The 18,500-nt window shown below is 36.6% G+C and overlaps 2 protein-coding genes across 11 annotated transcripts in view; one reads left to right on the top strand and one right to left on the bottom strand.

Annotated features, from left to right (window-relative positions):
* On the top strand, positions 1-8,770 carry LOC109080496 (gamma-tubulin complex component 4-like). 2 transcript variants are annotated; one of them, XM_042728239.1, is made up of 19 exons: positions 1-136; positions 492-620; positions 708-830; positions 918-971; positions 3,239-3,295; positions 3,393-3,472; positions 3,578-3,779; positions 4,759-4,924; positions 4,999-5,123; positions 5,976-6,026; positions 6,109-6,214; positions 6,310-6,417; positions 6,505-6,649; positions 6,735-6,912; positions 7,001-7,135; positions 7,218-7,334; positions 7,987-8,126; positions 8,200-8,250; positions 8,521-8,770. In XM_042728239.1, the coding sequence occupies exons 1-18, from the start codon at positions 59-61 to the stop codon at positions 8,210-8,212; spliced, it is 2,007 nt and encodes a 668-aa protein (XP_042584173.1). In that variant the 5' UTR covers positions 1-58; the 3' UTR covers positions 8,213-8,250; positions 8,521-8,770. The 2 variants fall into 2 exon arrangements, with proteins under 2 accessions (XP_042584173.1, XP_042584172.1); XM_042728238.1 differs by lacking the exon at positions 8,521-8,770 and having other exon boundaries at positions 8,200-8,475.
* The window catches only part of LOC109052117 (TP53-binding protein 1-like), a 25,175-nt gene continuing 15,141 nt past the window's right edge, over positions 8,467-18,500 (bottom strand). For 8 of the 9 annotated variants that reach the window (XM_042728230.1, XM_042728236.1, XM_042728232.1 and 5 more), the window contains 7 exons: positions 17,325-17,516; positions 16,212-16,394; positions 15,438-15,626; positions 14,755-14,849; positions 14,454-14,650; positions 8,881-9,017; positions 8,467-8,769 (listed from right to left, as the gene is read on the bottom strand). In XM_042728230.1, the coding sequence (XP_042584164.1) occupies positions 8,588-8,769; positions 8,881-9,017; positions 14,454-14,650; positions 14,755-14,849; positions 15,438-15,626; positions 16,212-16,394; positions 17,325-17,516 (1,175 nt within the window). In that variant the 3' untranslated portion in view covers positions 8,467-8,587. Of the gene's footprint in view, positions 8,770-8,880; positions 9,018-14,453; positions 14,651-14,754; positions 14,850-15,437; positions 15,627-15,822; positions 16,395-17,324; positions 17,517-18,500 lie in introns of those variants that run through there. The other variant, XR_006155226.1, reaches the window with a different exon arrangement.

Below are 18,500 nucleotides of genomic sequence, written 5' to 3' on the forward strand. Positions count from 1 at the left end.
TGTTTTTATTATCGTGTGTTTCATTTGGATACGCTATCTGACTAACAGCACTGATAAAATGATCCACGAGCTGCTGCTGGCTCTAAGTGGATATCCTGGGACAATATTTACCTGGAATAAACGGAATGGATTGCAGGTATTGTATGTAACTCAACGTTACTCCGTCAGTGATGATGCCTCTAATAACGTTTGTGTGTATACCTGTATTATACACTGGATAAACTGCATTATGGCTGTACAGTAGTATCACAATAATGTTTAGCGGACTTGCAGTTTTCTTATTTTATTAATACATTTATATATACACTATTTATTTATTAAAAAAAAAAAATCCATTCAGAGAATAACGTTACCATGATATAACAACAATACATAAAAGGTATTACCATGACGCATGCCCAAAAACATGGTAATATCATGGTATTCTGAATTACTTTAAAAAATGTTGGTGATATGTCAGTGTAATGGGAATCAAGTGTTGCTGATCACAGGTGTCCCAGGACCTTCCGTTCCTCCACCCCAGTGAGAGCAGTGTCCTCAACCGGCTCTGTAAAATGGGCACTGACTATGTGCGCTTCACGGAGTTCATCGAGCAGCACACGGGTCATGTGCACCAGCAGGTGATCTGAGGGTATTCTGCATGCACTGTGTGTGAAGGACGTGATCAGATCAAGGCTGAAGTGTGATTTCTTCTTCATGTCTCACAGGAGCATTACTCCAGCCAGCCGAGTCAGACTGGGCTTCATGGCATTTACCTGCGGGCCTTCTGCACCGGGCTCCACTCTATGCTGCAGCCCTATCGACAGGCTTTACTGGACCTCGAAAAAGAGGTTTTACATTTGAAGTCCTTATGGAGCTATTATGGCCAAGTTTTAAGATAATATTAAACATTTTAACACTTTACATGTTCCCTACAGTTTCTTGGTGATCCACACCTCTCCATTTCTCATGTAAACTACATGCTGGAACAGGTAATCAAACTGTTTAGAAGTTTCACCTTTACATCCATTCCACTGAATTATACTGAATTATCTAATTGATCTATTTACACTACTGTTCAAAAGTTTGGGACCAGTAAATATTTTTAAAGAAATTAATGCTTTTATTCAGCAAGAATGCATTCAATTGACCAAAAGTCACAGTAAAGACATTTATAATGTTACATAAGATTTCTTTTTAAAAAATACCATGGTTTCCAAAATGCTGTGAAGGAGCACAACTGTTTTCAACATTGATAATTATAAGAAATGTTTCTTGAGTGCCAAATCAGCATTTTAGAATAATTTCTAATTTAGAATGATTTCTCTGACTTCACTGAAGACTAGAGTGATGACTGCTGAAAATTCACCTTTGCCATCACAAGAAAAAAAAAAAACTTTTTAAAAATGTTTTTTTTTTTTTTTTTTTTTTTTTTTTTTTTTTTTATATTAATATTTCACAATATTACCTTTTTACTGTATATTTTATCAAATAAGTGCAACATTGGTAAACACAAGACTTCTTTTAAAAGCATTAAAAAAATCTTACCAACCTCAAACTTTTGAACATTAGTGTGTATATGGTTGTATATTATTTAAAAAATATTCATTTCAATTATATCAAATTACACTGCCGTTCAAATGTTTGGGATCAGTCAGATTTTTAATGCTTTTTAATGGAGTCTCTTATGCTCATCAAGGCTTTATTTATTTGATCAAAATACAGAAAAAAATATTGTAAGTAATATTGTGACACTGCAGTTTCTAATATTGGTTTCTTATATTAATATAATTTAAAATATAGTTTATTTCTGTGATGCAGTGCATTTTCATCAGCTATTACTCCAGTCTTCAGTGTCATTCTGAATTATAAATCAGTGCTGATTTATTTAGGGATGCACCGGTTGACCGGCCATAAATCGGAACCGGCTGGTTTTTGCTTAAAATATGCGATCGGCAATCGGCCGGTTTTTGGTCTTTTTTCGGCCGATTTTTCCGGAAGTGTGCCCGCGTGCACAGACTACATTGTAATCATTCGCTATCATGTCATTTGTGTGGAAGTATTTCGAAATCTGTGCGCAGGACACGGGCAGCCGTTCAGCACTGGAAGTGCAGAATTTAATTTAAAACCAAATTTAAAAACTAAAACAAATACTGAATGCTGATTAAGAAACATCTTATTGAATGTGTGTTGATTGTGTTGTTTGGATTGTAGAACTATGCCGTTGTTGCCTTTAATTTCACATGGTTACAGTTAATATTTTCATTTAAGGCCAGTTCTATGTAGTTTCAACCCATTTCAAAAACAAAAGCTGAATGCTGATGTCTGTACCATCTATGTTTGTATTGAATGTAGGCTATTTACTGTGCAGTTACTGCCGTTCATTTCAGATGGTTACGGTTATTGTTTTCAATAGCCAAAAGCCAGTTTGGTCTATTAAATACCAAATAAACATATTGTTTATGCATAAATATAATTAAAATAATTAAAGAAAAGAAAATCGGAAATCGGTATCGGAATTGGCCAGTTTGCTTGTAAAAAATCGGTATCAGAATCGGCCATGAAAAATCATGATCGGTGCATCCCTAGATTTATTATCAGTGTTGAAACTTGTGCTGCTTCATATTCTTTTGGAACCTGTGATACATTTTCTCTTCAATTTTTGATGAATAAAAAGTAAAAGAGAACAGCATTTATTCAAAATAGAAATCTTTTCTAACTATGTTAGAAGTCTTTACTTTCACTTTTAATCCATTTAACACATACTTGCTGAATAAAAATATTAATTTTTTTAAAAGAAAAAATATACTGACCCTAAACTTTTGAATAGCAGTGTGTATTTTAACACAAAATTTCTATTTTGAATAAACACTGTTCTTTTTTAACTTTTTATTTTTAAAAGATTCCTGAAAAAAAGCATCACAGGTCCCAAAAAATATTAAGCAGCACAACTGTTTCCAACATTGATTATAAATCAGCAATCTAGAATGATTTCTGAAGGATCATGTGACACTGAAGACTTTAGTAATGATGCTTAAAATTCAGCTTTGATCACAGAAATAAATTATATTTTAAAGAATATTAAAATAGAAAACTGTTACTTTAAATTGCAATATTATATAGCCTTTTTGAGCTAAGAAACTTATTTGAACATTAAAAATCTTACTGATCCCAAACTTTTAAATGGCAGTGTAAGTCTCCAAGTTTCCAACCCCGCTGTATATGACTAACTTGTAATTCATTGTAATTCGTCGTTTAGTTCCAGCTTCTCTTCCCCTCAGTGATGGTTGTTGTGGAGACCATCAAGTCTCAGAAGGTTGGTAGCTTGACTGGCGCCACTGGTTTGCAGTAAATGATTAGAAGAGTGCATGGTTGAAAATAATAACCTTTCTGAAACTTTCTTGTTTCACCAGATTCATGGCTGCCAGATCCTAGAGACTGTGTACAAGCACAGCTGTGGAGGCCTGCCTCCTGTCAGGATGGCCTTAGAGAAGTGAGCTCTCAAAAACCCAACTAAAAACCCCTAATGCACGTGGTGGTCCAACGTAAGACAGAGAAGTCTATTTTTACTGCTCTAATGGTAGTGTCTGATTTGCAGGATTCTTGCAGTGTGCCATGGCGTGATGTATAAGCAGCTGGCCGCGTGGATGCTGCACGGGTTGCTGCTGGATCAGAGCGAGGAGTTCTTTGCCAAGCAGGGCCCCAGCGTGGGCGGAGCCACAGCTGCACAGGAGGAAGAGGAGGAGGACCTGGGTATCGGAGGGCTGAGTGGAAAACAGCTCCGTGAGCTGCAGGATTTGGTGAGCGACTAAATATCTGAGGTTCTGTGTTTCAGGGCAGGCTGGGTCATGTGTTTGGAGGGATTTCTTAAGGCCAGTTCACACTAAGAGCGATAACGATAAAGATCTTTATAGTTGTAAAGATCATTCTCAATATTAAAGAATAGCACAGCTATCCACACCACAGCTGTAACGATAAAGACACAGAATCCATCCTGCTATAATGAGCTGAGAATTTAAAGTGACAGACGCGTGTGTGTTTAGAATAAACAGATTAACAACTTTCCCTGTGAATGACACTTAAACACAAATATGAATTTTATCTTGGCAGTGCTTTTTTTTTAAATAAATAAATGTATTATATTATTTTATTTCATTTAAAAACTGTAAATTATACAATCATAATCTAGCTTCATGAATTCATCAACAAACTTTTTCTGGATGCAAAATATTGCTGATTTGTTTAAAGTTCATTAACAAATGCTGATGTTTTCAAGGCCTAAAAATATATGAAATAAAACCAATTTACGCTTTCAGAATGCCTCCAAAAATACATTGGTCCCTAGCAAAACTTCTACTATAATGATCAGTTTTTATGTCAGCAATGTCATTTTATATATTTTACTTTATATTTATATTTAGTTTTCTTTAATAATGTTAAAAATAATAACAGTAAAAACATACAATAACAAAAAAACAACTATAATTAACAACTCCATAAATATAATTATAAACTCCATAAATTCATCAACATACTATTTCTGAATGCAAGATAAATACATAAAATAAATACATACATAAAAAAAAGTAAATAAATAAATACACAACTGCCTTTGAATGGCCATCAGTGGAGAAAGATGCTATCTGGCAGCAGAATGTTGTAGTTCCATATCAAAATAACCAAATTTGTCAGTTTACTGCAGTTACTGGCTGTGAAATATCATGATTGATTCATTTTCTAGGTTTAAATTGTCTTCTGTTCATTACTGTTCTTCTGTAGAGACTGATTGAGGAAGAGAACATGCTCGCTCCATCCCTGCAGCAGTTCTCCTTGCGTGTGGAGATGCTTCCCTCATACATACCTGTTCGAGTAGCTGAAAAAATCCTCTTTGTTGGGGAGTCAGTGCAAATGTTTGAAAATCACAACCAGAGCCCATCCCGAGCAGGTGAGTGGAAGAGCGCTGTTCAGGTGTGTTGTGATGGTTTGGTTTCCTAACGCTGCCCTCATGTGGTTGCTCAGGGTCTATACTGAAGCACCAGGAGGACATGTTTGCAGCGGAGCTCCACAGACTCAAACAGCAGCCTCTCTTTAGTCTGGTGGACTTTGAGAATCTCGTGGATGGCATTCGGAGCACAGTTGCTGAGGTTTGTCCTGTAACTAAATTGGTATTCAAAGGTGAATCCCCCGAAACATGTCTCAAACATCTCTGGGTCATAAGTTTATTTTTAATCAGTTAGGATTTTTGACATTGTGACATTATTTTCATGAATAAGATCCCCCATTGTGTTCCCTATTCATATTACTGTAATGTGAAAAAAAGGAAAAAATACACTTTACAATAAGGTCCCATTAATATTTATTTATTTACAGTATTTATTGATATTAACATTAGTTTGTAAAAAAAAAAAAAATACAACTGTTCACCGTTAAGTCGTTAGCTCATATTAATTGAACAATTCACCCAAAAACCTAACCCTAACCCTCCACTTCCAAACCTGTATGAGTTTCTTTCCTCTGTTGAACACAAAAGAAGATATTTTGAAGAATGTTGGTAACCAAACAGTTCATGGTAGCCATTGACTTCCATAGTATTTTTCCACACTTAATAATTTATTAAATTAACATATATTAATAAATGTTTAATTTAAACAAATGGAACCTTATTGAAAAGTGCTCCCAAAAATAGTTTAAAATTGAAATTGTTTTGAAATATTGTGTTGTATTATATTGGTAATGAGAATCTAAAGGATGATCAGATCAGAGGCTGGGCTTCCACCATCATGGAAAATGTGGAAATGTCAGGAATAATTAGAATTCTGATTTCATTATTGGAAAGTCCATGGTAATTAATAAAGTCTCAAAAAAAGATAAGGATTTCTTTGGAAATGAATATATTTTTCTCAAGCTAAATTATGTGCATGTTTTTATAAGATTCACCCAAACTAACAGCACAACCACATGTCTAGATGCAATTGTGTTTTTTTTTTCCCCTGCAGCACTTATGGACTTTGATGGTTGAAGAATCTGATCTTTTGGGGCAGCTGAAGGTAAATAAAGAGCAGTTTGTTGATGACGTGCTTTTGCTGGTGGTGCACTTTTGCTTTCACAACAAATGTTTTGTTGTTTTAGATCATAAAGGACTTCTACTTGTTGGGGCGAGGTGAACTGTACCAGGTCTTCATTGATCTTGCTCAACATATGCTGAAAACCCCACCATCTGCTGTTACTGAACATGGTATTAACAGACTTTTCTTATAAATCATGAGGTCACCCTTTTCAAATTCTAATTTCCTCTCCATATTTTCTCTGAATTTGCTTTATTTGTTTCAGATGTCAATGTGGCATTTCAGCAAGCAGCTCATAAAGTGCTGCTAGACGATGACAATCTTTTGCCCCTCCTGCATCTCACCATAGACTACCAAGGGAAAGACAGCAAAGGTGTTGCATGCTGAGTAGCATTTTTATCCTTCACCAACCCTTTCCACATATTAAATACTTCACAGAATTGGATAATTATCCTTGCAGAGGCTTCTGGGAATCGAGAGGGCACCACTCCACCACAGGAGACTTCTCCTCGTGAGGCTCCGCCCACTGGCTGGGCAGCGCTGGGATTGGCTTACAAGGTTCAGTGGCCCCTGCATATTCTTTTCACTCCCGCTGTGTTGGAGAAGTAGGTCATTGTTTTATATTAGCAATTTAATAAACAGTATGAACACCACAGTGGCTTATATGAAGTTTACCCTTTCTTGATGTAGGTATAACGTCGTGTTCCGTTATCTGCTGAGTGTGCGTCGAGTCCAGTCTGAGCTGCAGCACTGCTGGGCCTTGCAGATGCAGCGCAAACATCTCAAATCAAACCAGACAGATGCCGTTAAATGGAGACTCCGCAACCACATGGCCTTCCTAGTGGACAACCTTCAGTATTACCTTCAGGTTACAATCTATTGTAATCATCTATTTGGCTACCTTTCAATTTGCATACTACACACACTGAATAGGTGTTTCCTTCATTGCTGTTCAGGTGGATGTTCTGGAGTCCCAGTTTTCGCAGCTCTTACACCAGATCAATGCCACACGAGACTTTGAGAGCATTCGACTGGCCCATGACCATTTCCTCAGCAATCTCCTTGCACAGTCTTTCATTCTGCTCAAGCCTGTGAGTGTCCGTAACAAACCTCTCTTTATTTCAGTAACTCAGGCTATGTGCTGCTTTCGGTTGAATTTTGCTTCTTTCTCAGGTGTTTCACTGTTTGAATGAGATTCTGGAGCTCTGTCACAACTTTTGTTCCCTGGTCAGTCAGAATCTCGGGCCTCTGGATGAAAGAGGAGCAGCGCAGCTGGATATTCTTGTGAAGGTAGATTTGCTTGTATGAACTGATTTCAGAATTATTCCAAATGCAAGATTGTATTTATGGAAGCCCATTCCTGCCTCATGGGGGGGAAAAATCATGTTTTGGTAAATCAAGTTATTCATAAAAAGTTATGATTATGACAAAATTGAGAGTCATAATCATAAAATTTTGAATTATGAACTCATTATGAAAGTAAAAACTGTGCTACTAAGTGAAGTCAATTGACAGTCATAATTATGCTATAAAATGCCAAAATTATGAGCAGCCAGTTATGACTTTTGAAATTAGGGGATACTAAGTTAAAAAGTCTAAATTATGACAAGTAAGTTGAAACTGAGATAAGACTGTCAATCATGGCAGATACTAAGTAGATACTAAGTTAAGTCAAAATTATGACATTAAATCATAATTATGACACAAAAAGTCAAAATATAGTTTTTGTCATATATATGATTTACAAAGTATTTTGATATGAAATGGGTTTCAATAAATACAATCTTGGATTTGGAATAATTTTAAAATCAAGACTCATGTCATAATACATAATTATAATGTGTCAAACAAAAAGGTCAGCTTTTTATTTCAGTTTCAACCTTTTTATCTCATGATTTACAAAAGGATGATTTTTTTTTCATGTGTGTGTATTACTTCTCAGGGTTTTAGTCGTCAATCATTCCTGCTCTTCAAGATTCTTTCCAGTGTGCGTAACCACCAGATAAACTCTGACCTGGCACAGCTGCTGTTACGACTCGACTACAACAAATACTACACACAGGCAGGAGGCACGCTGGGAAGGTAGGCATCAGTAATGCGGTGTATTAAGCTGATTCATGTAAAAATGTAACTCATGTTGTTTGTTATCCTACAGTTTTGGGCTATAATGGAGCACCTGAAGATCTAAGGCAAACTTCACACAATGGTGCATTTCAGCTTATTAAAGCATGCCTAATACAATAAGTGTGTTGATTTGTATATTTAAATTATTGTAAGACAGGACTTTTGTCATTGTCACAATTTGTGTCCTGCTTTTTCTGCACTCTCATCTGTATTAAACCAAGACATTTTAGAGAAGTAAATCACTGTGAACACTTAAAATTTGTAAATACCATATGCTTTATGAAATTAAACAGACAAGTGAAAATCACTTATTTTTTTAATTTTTTTTTTTTTTCATAAAAACTATATACAGTAAAATTCATGCACTAAAACACAGAGGACGTTTAAAAGATGTGAAAAGACACCAGAGGAATGATAGTTTATGAGGACGGGTTGTGACAGAATTCAGAGTTGCTGTCATAGCTGAGGCACTTTCCACAGACCAGGCTCTGAATCAGCCACTCCAGAGAGACAACAGGCATGTCTGGGGCCACACGTTTCAGTTCCTCAGATGGACATGCAGATGATGTCACTGCCAGGTCAAACTTCACGTTTGGAATGTCTGTCAAAAATTGACATCACATTATTCCACATGGTTGTTCTAATCACTTTGTGACCAGTTATTTGCACTAGCTCTATATGTTATTAACTATATAAGTGTACTATTACCCACCAGAAAGGTCTTCCTTTTCTTTATGGTGATGAACTTTTGCTGCACCACCCATGGAAAGCAAAGAGGTCCACAAATCCACACGATCTTCCGATATGAGCACCACCTTCAGAGCTTTGAAAGGGTTACAGCGAGGATGCCTGAGGACAGAACAAAAAGATATGTATTCATAAAAGAGAACTCAAGCTTGCAAGACTGTTCAGACAGGCAGGAAAAAGGTTTTTTTTTTTTTTGGTGTTGTATTCAACTCACATTTATGTTGTTTTGTAGTCTGAATAGCAATCCAAATCAATTCCATATGTGATAATTATAATAACAATAATAATGCAGTTTTTGTAAGCACCTTCTCACACTCAAAGTTCTACAGTACAATATAAAAGTACTTGTATTATGTAAAAATAAAACAAGTATAATAACTGCATAAGATTAATATGTATATTTAATAATTTCTTAAAACAAGAGTTGGAAAATTTCTGAAATCAGTTTTAAAACTTCAGGAAGGTGTTTTATAATTTAATCAATCTGATTTTAGGAAATGCAATTTGTTCTTAACAGTCAAATTAGATTAAGTATTTTTTTCTCAATATTTGAGACATGACCAATCAAATGAAGTACTGTCTACAGCACTGTTTGAATTCACTTATTTAACATCAATTTTTATTTAATGTTGAAAGCAGTTCAAAAAAGTGTAAAACGATACAGGCTTGATTCAATTTTGAAAATGTTCTTTTTCTGACTTCGCTGGGTGTTTCACTATGGGAATCGCTTTGGGCGTGACCAACTGCAGAAGCTCCTCTGACAAAACATCTGTCTTTGACAGACAGGTCGACCTGTAACCAGGCTCCGCCCCACCTAAATCAGTTAGGTTGACCCCTGCTAAAGTCTGTCATGTTTTCTTTCTTTTTTGGGCTTTTCTGATGACAAGACAGGGCAAAACACGCTGTTTGCTAGCCATTGTTTGTTTACGATCATAGCACCTTCTGTCTTGTCTCCTGCTATTGATGACAGCACACATGTTGTTAATGAGAGCATGATTTGAATGGTTGGTAATGTCACATAGTCTGACATGTTTCTTGTTCACGACACGATTTTATGATACAAAATTGCATAATCTGACACCGTGACCGTCGTAACCGACAAAAATAATTTATAGTCTGAACGGGGCTTAAAAATTTAGTAATGACTAAATGTAATTACTAAAAGTTGACATAAATGCAATGACTTTTCGTTGAATAAAACTATGAAAGACTCAAATGACTATTAAGACTATTAAAGAGCAGGTCATTAAAATGGTATTTTAAAGTGTCCTAATATTGTATTGGAGTCCCTTACAACAGGTTTAAATGCATCTAAGGTCAGAAAACATTGTAACTTTCTCAGAATATATATTTAATATTAGAGTCATTTGCCAATGATTTCGAAACGATTCGTTCCAAGCAAGTTTCGAGAGAACCCCTCCCTTCCATAAGCCTACTCTGCTCTGATTGGTCAGCTGGCCAAGCCTGTTGTGATTGGCACAGAGAGGAGTCATTGGGCCAGTTAGCCAGCACTTTACAAAAAACAATAATATAGTGCTCCAATCCATTCTTATAATACAAAAACACTTATGCAAGCGAATCGTGCCCACAGCTAAAGTCGAGTGATAATGTGACCAACTGATGAAACAAAGTTTATAAACCAAAATATGTCTACTGTAATGTTTGAAGAATGACAAAAGACGCTCTGTCTTAACTTTTAATCAGAACGCAGAACAGTTGTATCACAGGAGCACAAGCCTAACTAACTAACTCACTCGTCTCTCCCGCATTAACCCTATAACTGCCGGTGCAGCAAAATAAACAACAATTTTACTTTGATTATGTAGCGTATGAGCAGTTCATTCATTCATTGGTTCTGAATTAATGAATCATGGCTCGTTGAATCTAAAACAATGCACATTCCTTGGCTAAAACCCAAAGCTTTTAGCCCCTGAACTCATGCAGGTAAATCAAACTCTCTGCAAGCTGAATGGCCGGCCTGGTGCCAGCATGGCTGGGTTTAAATTCCTGACCAGATCGTAAAACTTTATTACCCCAACTGAGAGAAACAGAAAAAGCCCAGCTAGGAATTCTTGTAAGGAAAAAGGAAAGTAAATATATTCTAAATGTATTGACGGTATTTCCTTTTTGTGATTAGATGTCTTCCATATCAAATTGGAGTATCTACAATTTTATTGTGTTAATCAAACTTTAAATGTGTGTAATTCTGCATAAGAATGTAACTTTATGTTTCTCCTACCTTTACCTGTCATTTTTGGTATCTGTTTAACCGTCTTGCTTTGACCGAACCACTCATACATAGGAAATTACAGTAAAATGTATTATTCTGGAATTACCATCTTGCTGGAATATAATTGCTGAATTCTGACAACACCATAACTCACTCACTCGAGACAAAGGAACTTTTTCCCGCTTCAGATGGGTTCATCTTCCCAAACAGAGACAAAGGAACTTTTTCCCTTTTTGTTTCAGATCGTGGACGTTTCATTGGTTTTTCGCTTTTTCTTACAAACAGAGGCGTGAGACCCAGTCGCTCCATAAGAGTCTGCTCGCCCCGGAAGACACTAGAGAACACGCCCAGCTCTTAGCAGGCACAAAGATACCCACATGCAAGTATTATTTCCTATAGAGATTTAAACGCTGCTTAAGGTTGTCTATTCCCTTTTCAAGGTGATCTGATTCCTTGTTGTCTTTCAAAAAGGTTACTGTATGTGATTTTGCCATACTGCGCGATCATTCTGCATGAGTCTGCCTCTCTCTCTCACCTTCTCTCGCTCACCCTTTTTCTCTCTCTCTCTCTCTCTCCCTCTCATTTTGTTATTCGTTTTGTATTGTATTTGTTTTTACTGTTTGTATTGTTATACGCATATTTACTCTGTGTGAATCGTAGTTTGATGTATTATTAGTTCAATTATTAAAAGCCAATATATTCATGATTGCTTCTGTCTAAAATACTCACATTACGAAGTCAATGAAATGTTTGATCTTAGCTACAAAGCTTATTTGTTACTTTCCAGTAACCTAAATTTTATAAGGACGGGAGAATGGTTTCATGGCCAGAAACTATTTTTCCTGGAATTATAAGAAGTGATAACTTTATTGAAGTTGATAAGTTAATCTTATGGCCGTTTGCTGGACAAACCACTGTTTGATTTGCATTAATTCCCAGTAAAAGATATCACGTTAATTGATATGAAGAATGGAATATTGACATATTAATGAGTAAATTACAGTGCCTTGTAATGAGTTATTGATATATACAATTGACCTATTTTTCATCTTCAATAATTTTAATGTAACTGTTACGCGCGAGATATATATATATTAATCATATTCCTGATTAATTATTAAAATTCCCTATATATCATTTGAGCTAACGTTAACGTACTACCCAGTGCGGCTACGCACTAGGTATACATCACATATTAGCACAAAAACTTGATATTTTGAAAACTCAACTAAAAATGTACACATAACGTATCAGTCGTACTTACAGATTGTGGTTCAGAGAGCTTGTTTGTCCAAATTAAGATTAGAAGCCAACGAAGATAAAAGCCCAAATTAGAGAAACAGTCCATGGTAAAATGACATGCACACAACAAAAGGTTTGAATTGTATTTCTGTGTTATCCTTCAACAAAGCGTCATCTCAACATCATGTAAACACACTAACTAGCGGTAGTGATTGTGGGCAGATCAGACTCTGTTCATATTTCATGGGCAGGTGGGGATTTACTGGTTTACCCAGTGATGTATACCGGTAACAGGCAAAGATTTAAAAATATGACGACTCGTTAAGGTGATTCAGAATCAACTCTCTCTTCTGAGAGACAATATCTTTATTTATCAGGCACTTTTTTGATTAACAACTTTGCAGATTGTTTTCATTTAACGATAGCTCTGTTATAAACTGCAAAAGCGATATTTTTCAAAAACCCATATGACCTGTTCTTTAAGTATTTTCGTCTCAAGATAAAGACTAAGATTAAATCAAAAATGCCTGTCAAAATTAACACTGTTCCACTCGCTCACTTTACAGCAATAAATGGCGAGTCTTTGAAGAATGGTGTGAGCAGGGTCATATTGTCACTTTTCAGTGCTCAGTGAGGGATATTTTATGCTTTCTTTAAGACCTTCTAGATAAGGGGGAGGCTTTCTCCACCATTAAGGTGTATTTAGCAGCTGTTTCAGCTAGTCATGTAGGTTTTGGTGAGAAATCGGCAGGCCACCACCCTTTAAGTCGTTTTATGAAATGGGCGCGCCATAAATGGCCAATATTTAGACAGATGGTTCCTTTATGGGATTTATCCATCATCCTAGAAGCCCTTTCTCAACACCCTTTCGAGCCATTAGAGGAGTTGGGCTTAATTTTCTCTCTTCAAGACGGTGCTGCTCATATCCTTAGTAACAGCTAAGTGTGTGAGTTACATGCTTTGTCTGTTAGACCGTCATGTTTGCAGTTTGCTCCAGGGCTCACTAAGGTTCCCTTTTGTCCTAACCCGGCTTTTGTGCCTAAGGTAGTTGACTCAGCATATAGGTGCCCATCTACTGAATTTGCAGCTTTTCACCCTCCCCCATTCTCTTCTCCGGAGGAGCAAAAGTCGAATTCATTATGTCCGGTACGGGCTCTTCAAATGTATGTGAGGAGAACAGCAGGCTTTAGGACTCATGACCAGCTGTTTGTGTCCTGGGCTACTCCTCACAAAGGGAAGCCATTGTCTTGTCAACGGCTGTCTCATTGGACCATATATGCTATATTTTTAGCTTATATCTGCAGGGGTATTCAACCACCTAAGGGCTTGAGAGCCCACTCCACTCGGAGGATGGCTACATCATGGGCCTTACTCAGGGGAGTTTCTGTTCAAGATATTTTTTCAGCAGGAATTTGGGCTATGCCACATACTTTTGTGCGGTTTTATTGACTGGACATGTCTGAGCAATCCTTAGCACATGCAGTGCTGAGAGCCGGCAGGTTGGTGCTCATTTAATTTTGTTGGATAGCAGTGATATGGGTACAATCTGGGAGTGGTCTATATCTCCCCATAGTGAAACACCGAGCGAAGTTAGAAAAAGAATGATGGGTTACTTAACTTAAACCCGGGTTCTTTGATAACAGGGTGAGGTTTTTTACCAGCACTACCCTCTTTGCATTGGTATGGGAAGAAATCTCCCTATATGACTTTGACAGGGGTCGACCTGACTGATATAGGTGGGACTGATATAGGAGGTGTCAAAGACAGACGTGGTGTCATAGGAGCTTCCACAGTTGGTCACACCCAAAGCGATTCCAATAGTGAAACACCTCACTCTGTTATCAAAGAACCCGGGTTTACGTTAAGTAACCCATCATTTTTCAGTACTCTCTTTCCACTATCACAGTTACTCTTAAGTCTCCTGGCATCACACAGAAGATACACTGGATGTTTTCTACATACAAATGGATTGCTTGCCATCGGTCAGTCGTAAAGACTGAATCTGACTTGTTTCTTTTATAACATTAGATGAGAAAATGAGTCATGTCAAAACGAGAAGCTCTTACCACTCGACAATGCATCCCTCTGGCCCCAGACCGGCAGGAAGTAGGTAGTTCCTGTAGTTGAGCAGCTTCTTCTCCTGGCAGCAATCCCTCACCCATATCTGAGACACGCAGGGAACTCCACCTGCCACACACAGCAGGTACTTCCTGGTCCGGCAGTGCTGGTCAGCGATCAGCAAGCTTTGATAAGCTGCTTTACACTGACGATGGAGAAAAACACATACATAAAACATGCGCACACAGCAAAAATTATGCTGTGCAACTCTTGCAGGGCAGAAGGGAGTCATGCTGAATATAAGCTCACCTGTTCTTCATTAAAGTCAAGCAGGATCATTCCTCCACCTGCCTCTAGTTGTCTCTCCGTATAGTGTTTGTTGTATGGCGCTCTCTGAACATACTCTAACGAGAGAGAAATAGCGTTTTAGAAGTCACAATCAAACACACACACTTCCAAGTCTTATGCTTTCCAAGGGTGTTATTATTTATACTTTACAAAAAAAAAAAGCAAAAATTGCTAAAAATTATTACAATTTGAAATAACTGTCCTGTATTTTAATACATTTTAAAATTTAATTTATTCCTGTGATGCAAAGCTGAATTTTCAGCAGATGTTATTCCAGTCTTCTGTGTCATATGATTCTTTAGAAATCCTTCTAATATGCTGATTTCATGCTCAAGAAAGATTTCTTATTATTAATGTTAAAAACAGTTGCTTAATATTTTTGTAAAAAAAAAAATTCAGCACTCTTTGAAGAATAGAAAATTGAAAAGAACAGCATTTATTTGAAATGTAAATCTTTTGCAACATTTTAAATGTCTTTACTGTCACTTATGATCAATTAAATGTATCCTTGCTAAAAAAAAAAAAAGTACTACTTAATAATTACACAATTTTTTTCACATTGCACAAAACATAATAAGCAGCAATTTAGCTGCCTTAAAATCATTGCATCGTATGATGCAGTGTTTATTTGTTCTACTCCTCACCATCATCCTCATCACTGGGCTGGTGGTTGGAGTCTCTGTCGTTTTCTGAGGATGCTGTGAGCATGAAGACAAACCCCATAAAGAGAGAGGAGTTTTCCGGCAGAGGTCCATGTGTTGCCACCAGGTCATTAGGGTCAGGGGGCAGGTCTGCTCCACTCCCAGATGTGTTACAAGCAGCGATACGCTGTCCTGTTCAAATGAAACAAAAAGAAAGTAAGTATGGCATAACACTCGATTCCAAACACTATTTTGAATCAAAGACTGGTTGTGTACCAAAGAGCCCATACATTATAATGAACTGTGAGGAAATAAACACAGGCACCACTCCCATCTACCCTGTTGAGTGCTCACCCACACAAAAGAAATAGCATGTTATGCCACATACCAGTTGCTGTTCAGAGCTGGAGGTCTTCACTGCATTTAGTTGTATTAAAAACAGTATTTATTCACACCTTCAGGTGGTTTATCAGATGTCTTATATTGTAAAATCAGACACTTACATACAACAATGGAAACACTAGTGAGAAAGGCACTCATTATGTTTATCATTCATATGTCTGAGTTCATTTTAAAATACACATACAGATAAACGTAAAACAATTTCATAGCCACTAAAATGAATAAAATGTTGTTAAAAACCCTGGACGATAAAAGACCAAATTAGTCAATAAAATCGGGCATAAACATTCTTCTAAAAACATTCTTCTAAAATTAAGCAAATGCTTTGGTCCATATTGTTGAATTAATAAAGTCTGTCAACAAGGGGCACCGTACCCACTCTGGCCCCTCCCCCCCTGCGTCCTCTCTTTGCAGGAGTCCTCTCATCCTCTGCGCCACTGATTAGCTTTCGTTTCCCAGAAGGCCCTGGGTTTCTTGGGCTGTTGCTGGAGCTGCGTGTAGGGGTCCCTGGTCCACTGGAGTTTCCTCGGCGTCTCCGCTTTCCTTCTACCAGGTTATCTGAGGACAAAATAACACCGTGATGCCAACTGTGAAAACTAGTGCCATTTCAACTTGTGTGACAAAGAAGGCTAGTTAGCCTCTGCTGGTAGATTCTTTACACCATAAAAGAAATATTTTACCCAAAAATAAAAAATCTGTCATTAATTACTCTCATGTTGTTCCAAACCGGTAAGACCTTCATTCATTTTCAGAACATGAATTAAGACATTTTTGATGAAATCTGAGAGCTGAGCTAAAAGCTGTGTTACTCATCAGTTGCTCAGTAACATTTTTATGATTTTTTTTTTTAAATAAAATAAGACAATAATAATTATAATAATAATTACAACAGCTCTATTAATACATTTATTATAACATTCACACATAGTGTTCAGATTGGGATCTTTAATATTTTCTAATGTTTTAAAAGAATTCCCTTCAGCTCAGCAAGGCTGCATTTATTTGTACAGTAAAAAATACACAACCAAGAAGGGTGTCTCAAAAATGGGCAAAAAATATTATTTTACTATAATACAAGTCATTATTTTTGTTTTCTTTGCACACACAAAGTATTCTTGCACCTTCATAAAAGTACAGTTGAACCACTGATGTGACATGGACTCTTTTAACAATGTTCTTACTAACTCTCGGAAACTCAGATTTCATCAAAAATATCTTAATTTGTGTTCTGAATATGAACGAAGGTCTTACAGATTTGGAACGACATGAGCATGAGTAATTAATGACAGAATTTTCATTTTTGGGTGACCTATCCCTTTAAGTTGAAAAAACAGAGGCCATTAATAATCTAATGAAATCTAAATTTGTGCAAGCATCATGTAAATTTCAAGTATTTCATTATATTATAGATGTTTGTTTCCATAGTTAGCATGGATCCAGAACTTGTTTCTACTTTCACAGGTTCAAACATGCCAGTTGAAGACTAACCAAGGCTGATATCAGAGGCCATGGCTTGGGGTGTAGATGGTTCATAGGGTCCCAGTCCATACTGCTCCCTCAAGCGGCTGCCTTGCTCCATGCTGAGAATCACAGACGTTCTGCTGTACCAATTTCTCTGACCATCTTTCTCCACACAGTAAAGGAACTCAGAGCCTTGAGTCTTATGACCCTTCACCACACCTGAACACCAGAGACACAGAATCAGTATAGTTTTTTCCCACATTATAGTTTTTTTCCCCTAAATATAATGGAATACTTTAAAATTAAATGTTTAAATTATTATTATTTTCTGCATTTTGACAAAATAACAAAATAATCATTAGACCATAACACTAAAACATCATATGGATTATGCACGTTTTCGAAAGACAGAAGTAGACAAAGGTAGATAAAACAACAGACAGACAGATACATATAAAGACAGGCAAAGGCTGATTACATGATACAATTTTTTTTTTTTTTTTTTTTTTTTTTATTACCAAAATGAGATTTATGACAAATTATAAATGAAAAAGGTGTCCTTCTTATTGCTTGGACAAAAGCTGCACATTTCTTTGTGAAACTGATATATGTAAAATAACACAAGTAAATTGACATTTTGAAACAAACCCCAAATCAAATAGATAACACAAATAAAATAAATCTCTTCATATAAACAACCAAAGGTTTCACCAGTGCTCGTTCCATTTAAAATAGAGGGAACCACTGCATTTTAATCACTATCCCAACAAAGATGCTGCATACATGCAACATGAGCAGTTTTTAATCTAAATTAGATTGTATCATTTCAAAATGATACATTTCTGAATTCAGTTATGTGAAATTATTATGCTACATAAAGCATCTCTTCATGAAACAGAAACAGCAGCAGAGGGCTAAATGAGATGCCAATTCGCTCTGCCAGCAGGTGGCGCTTATGGAACAGCAGCGATACAGTGCTTATGAACACTACTGTAATATGCATTATACAGAGGCAAGTGGAAAAGAAAATACCATCTAAACTTTTCTAAAGACAGTCAGTTCCCCTCAGAGACACATTCATATAAACTCCCAACCCCAACCATATCGCGACTCGTTTAACATCTCAACCGATTTAAATCATCACATATTTGTATTGATTTTCAAATGGCTCAGGGTGCATCGTTATATCCCTAGTAATGTTCT

Source organism: Cyprinus carpio, chromosome B7, assembly GCF_018340385.1.
Source record: "Cyprinus carpio isolate SPL01 chromosome B7, ASM1834038v1, whole genome shotgun sequence".
Classification (NCBI taxonomy): Eukaryota; Metazoa; Chordata; class Actinopteri; order Cypriniformes; family Cyprinidae; genus Cyprinus; species Cyprinus carpio.

What these genes read in the sequence shown, in the direction of transcription:
- LOC109080496 (XM_042728239.1), top strand. Translation starts at nt 59, where the DNA reads ATGATCCACGAGCTGCTGCTGGCTCTAAGTGGATATCCTGGGACAATA. An exon ending in TACTGGACCTCGAAAAAGAG is followed by an intron (nt 831 to 917) that starts GTTTTACATTTG and finishes TGTTCCCTACAG; the next exon opens with TTTCTTGGTGATCCACACCT. An exon ending in TCCGTGAGCTGCAGGATTTG is followed by an intron (nt 3,780 to 4,758) that starts GTGAGCGACTAA and finishes GTTCTTCTGTAG; the next exon opens with AGACTGATTGAGGAAGAGAA.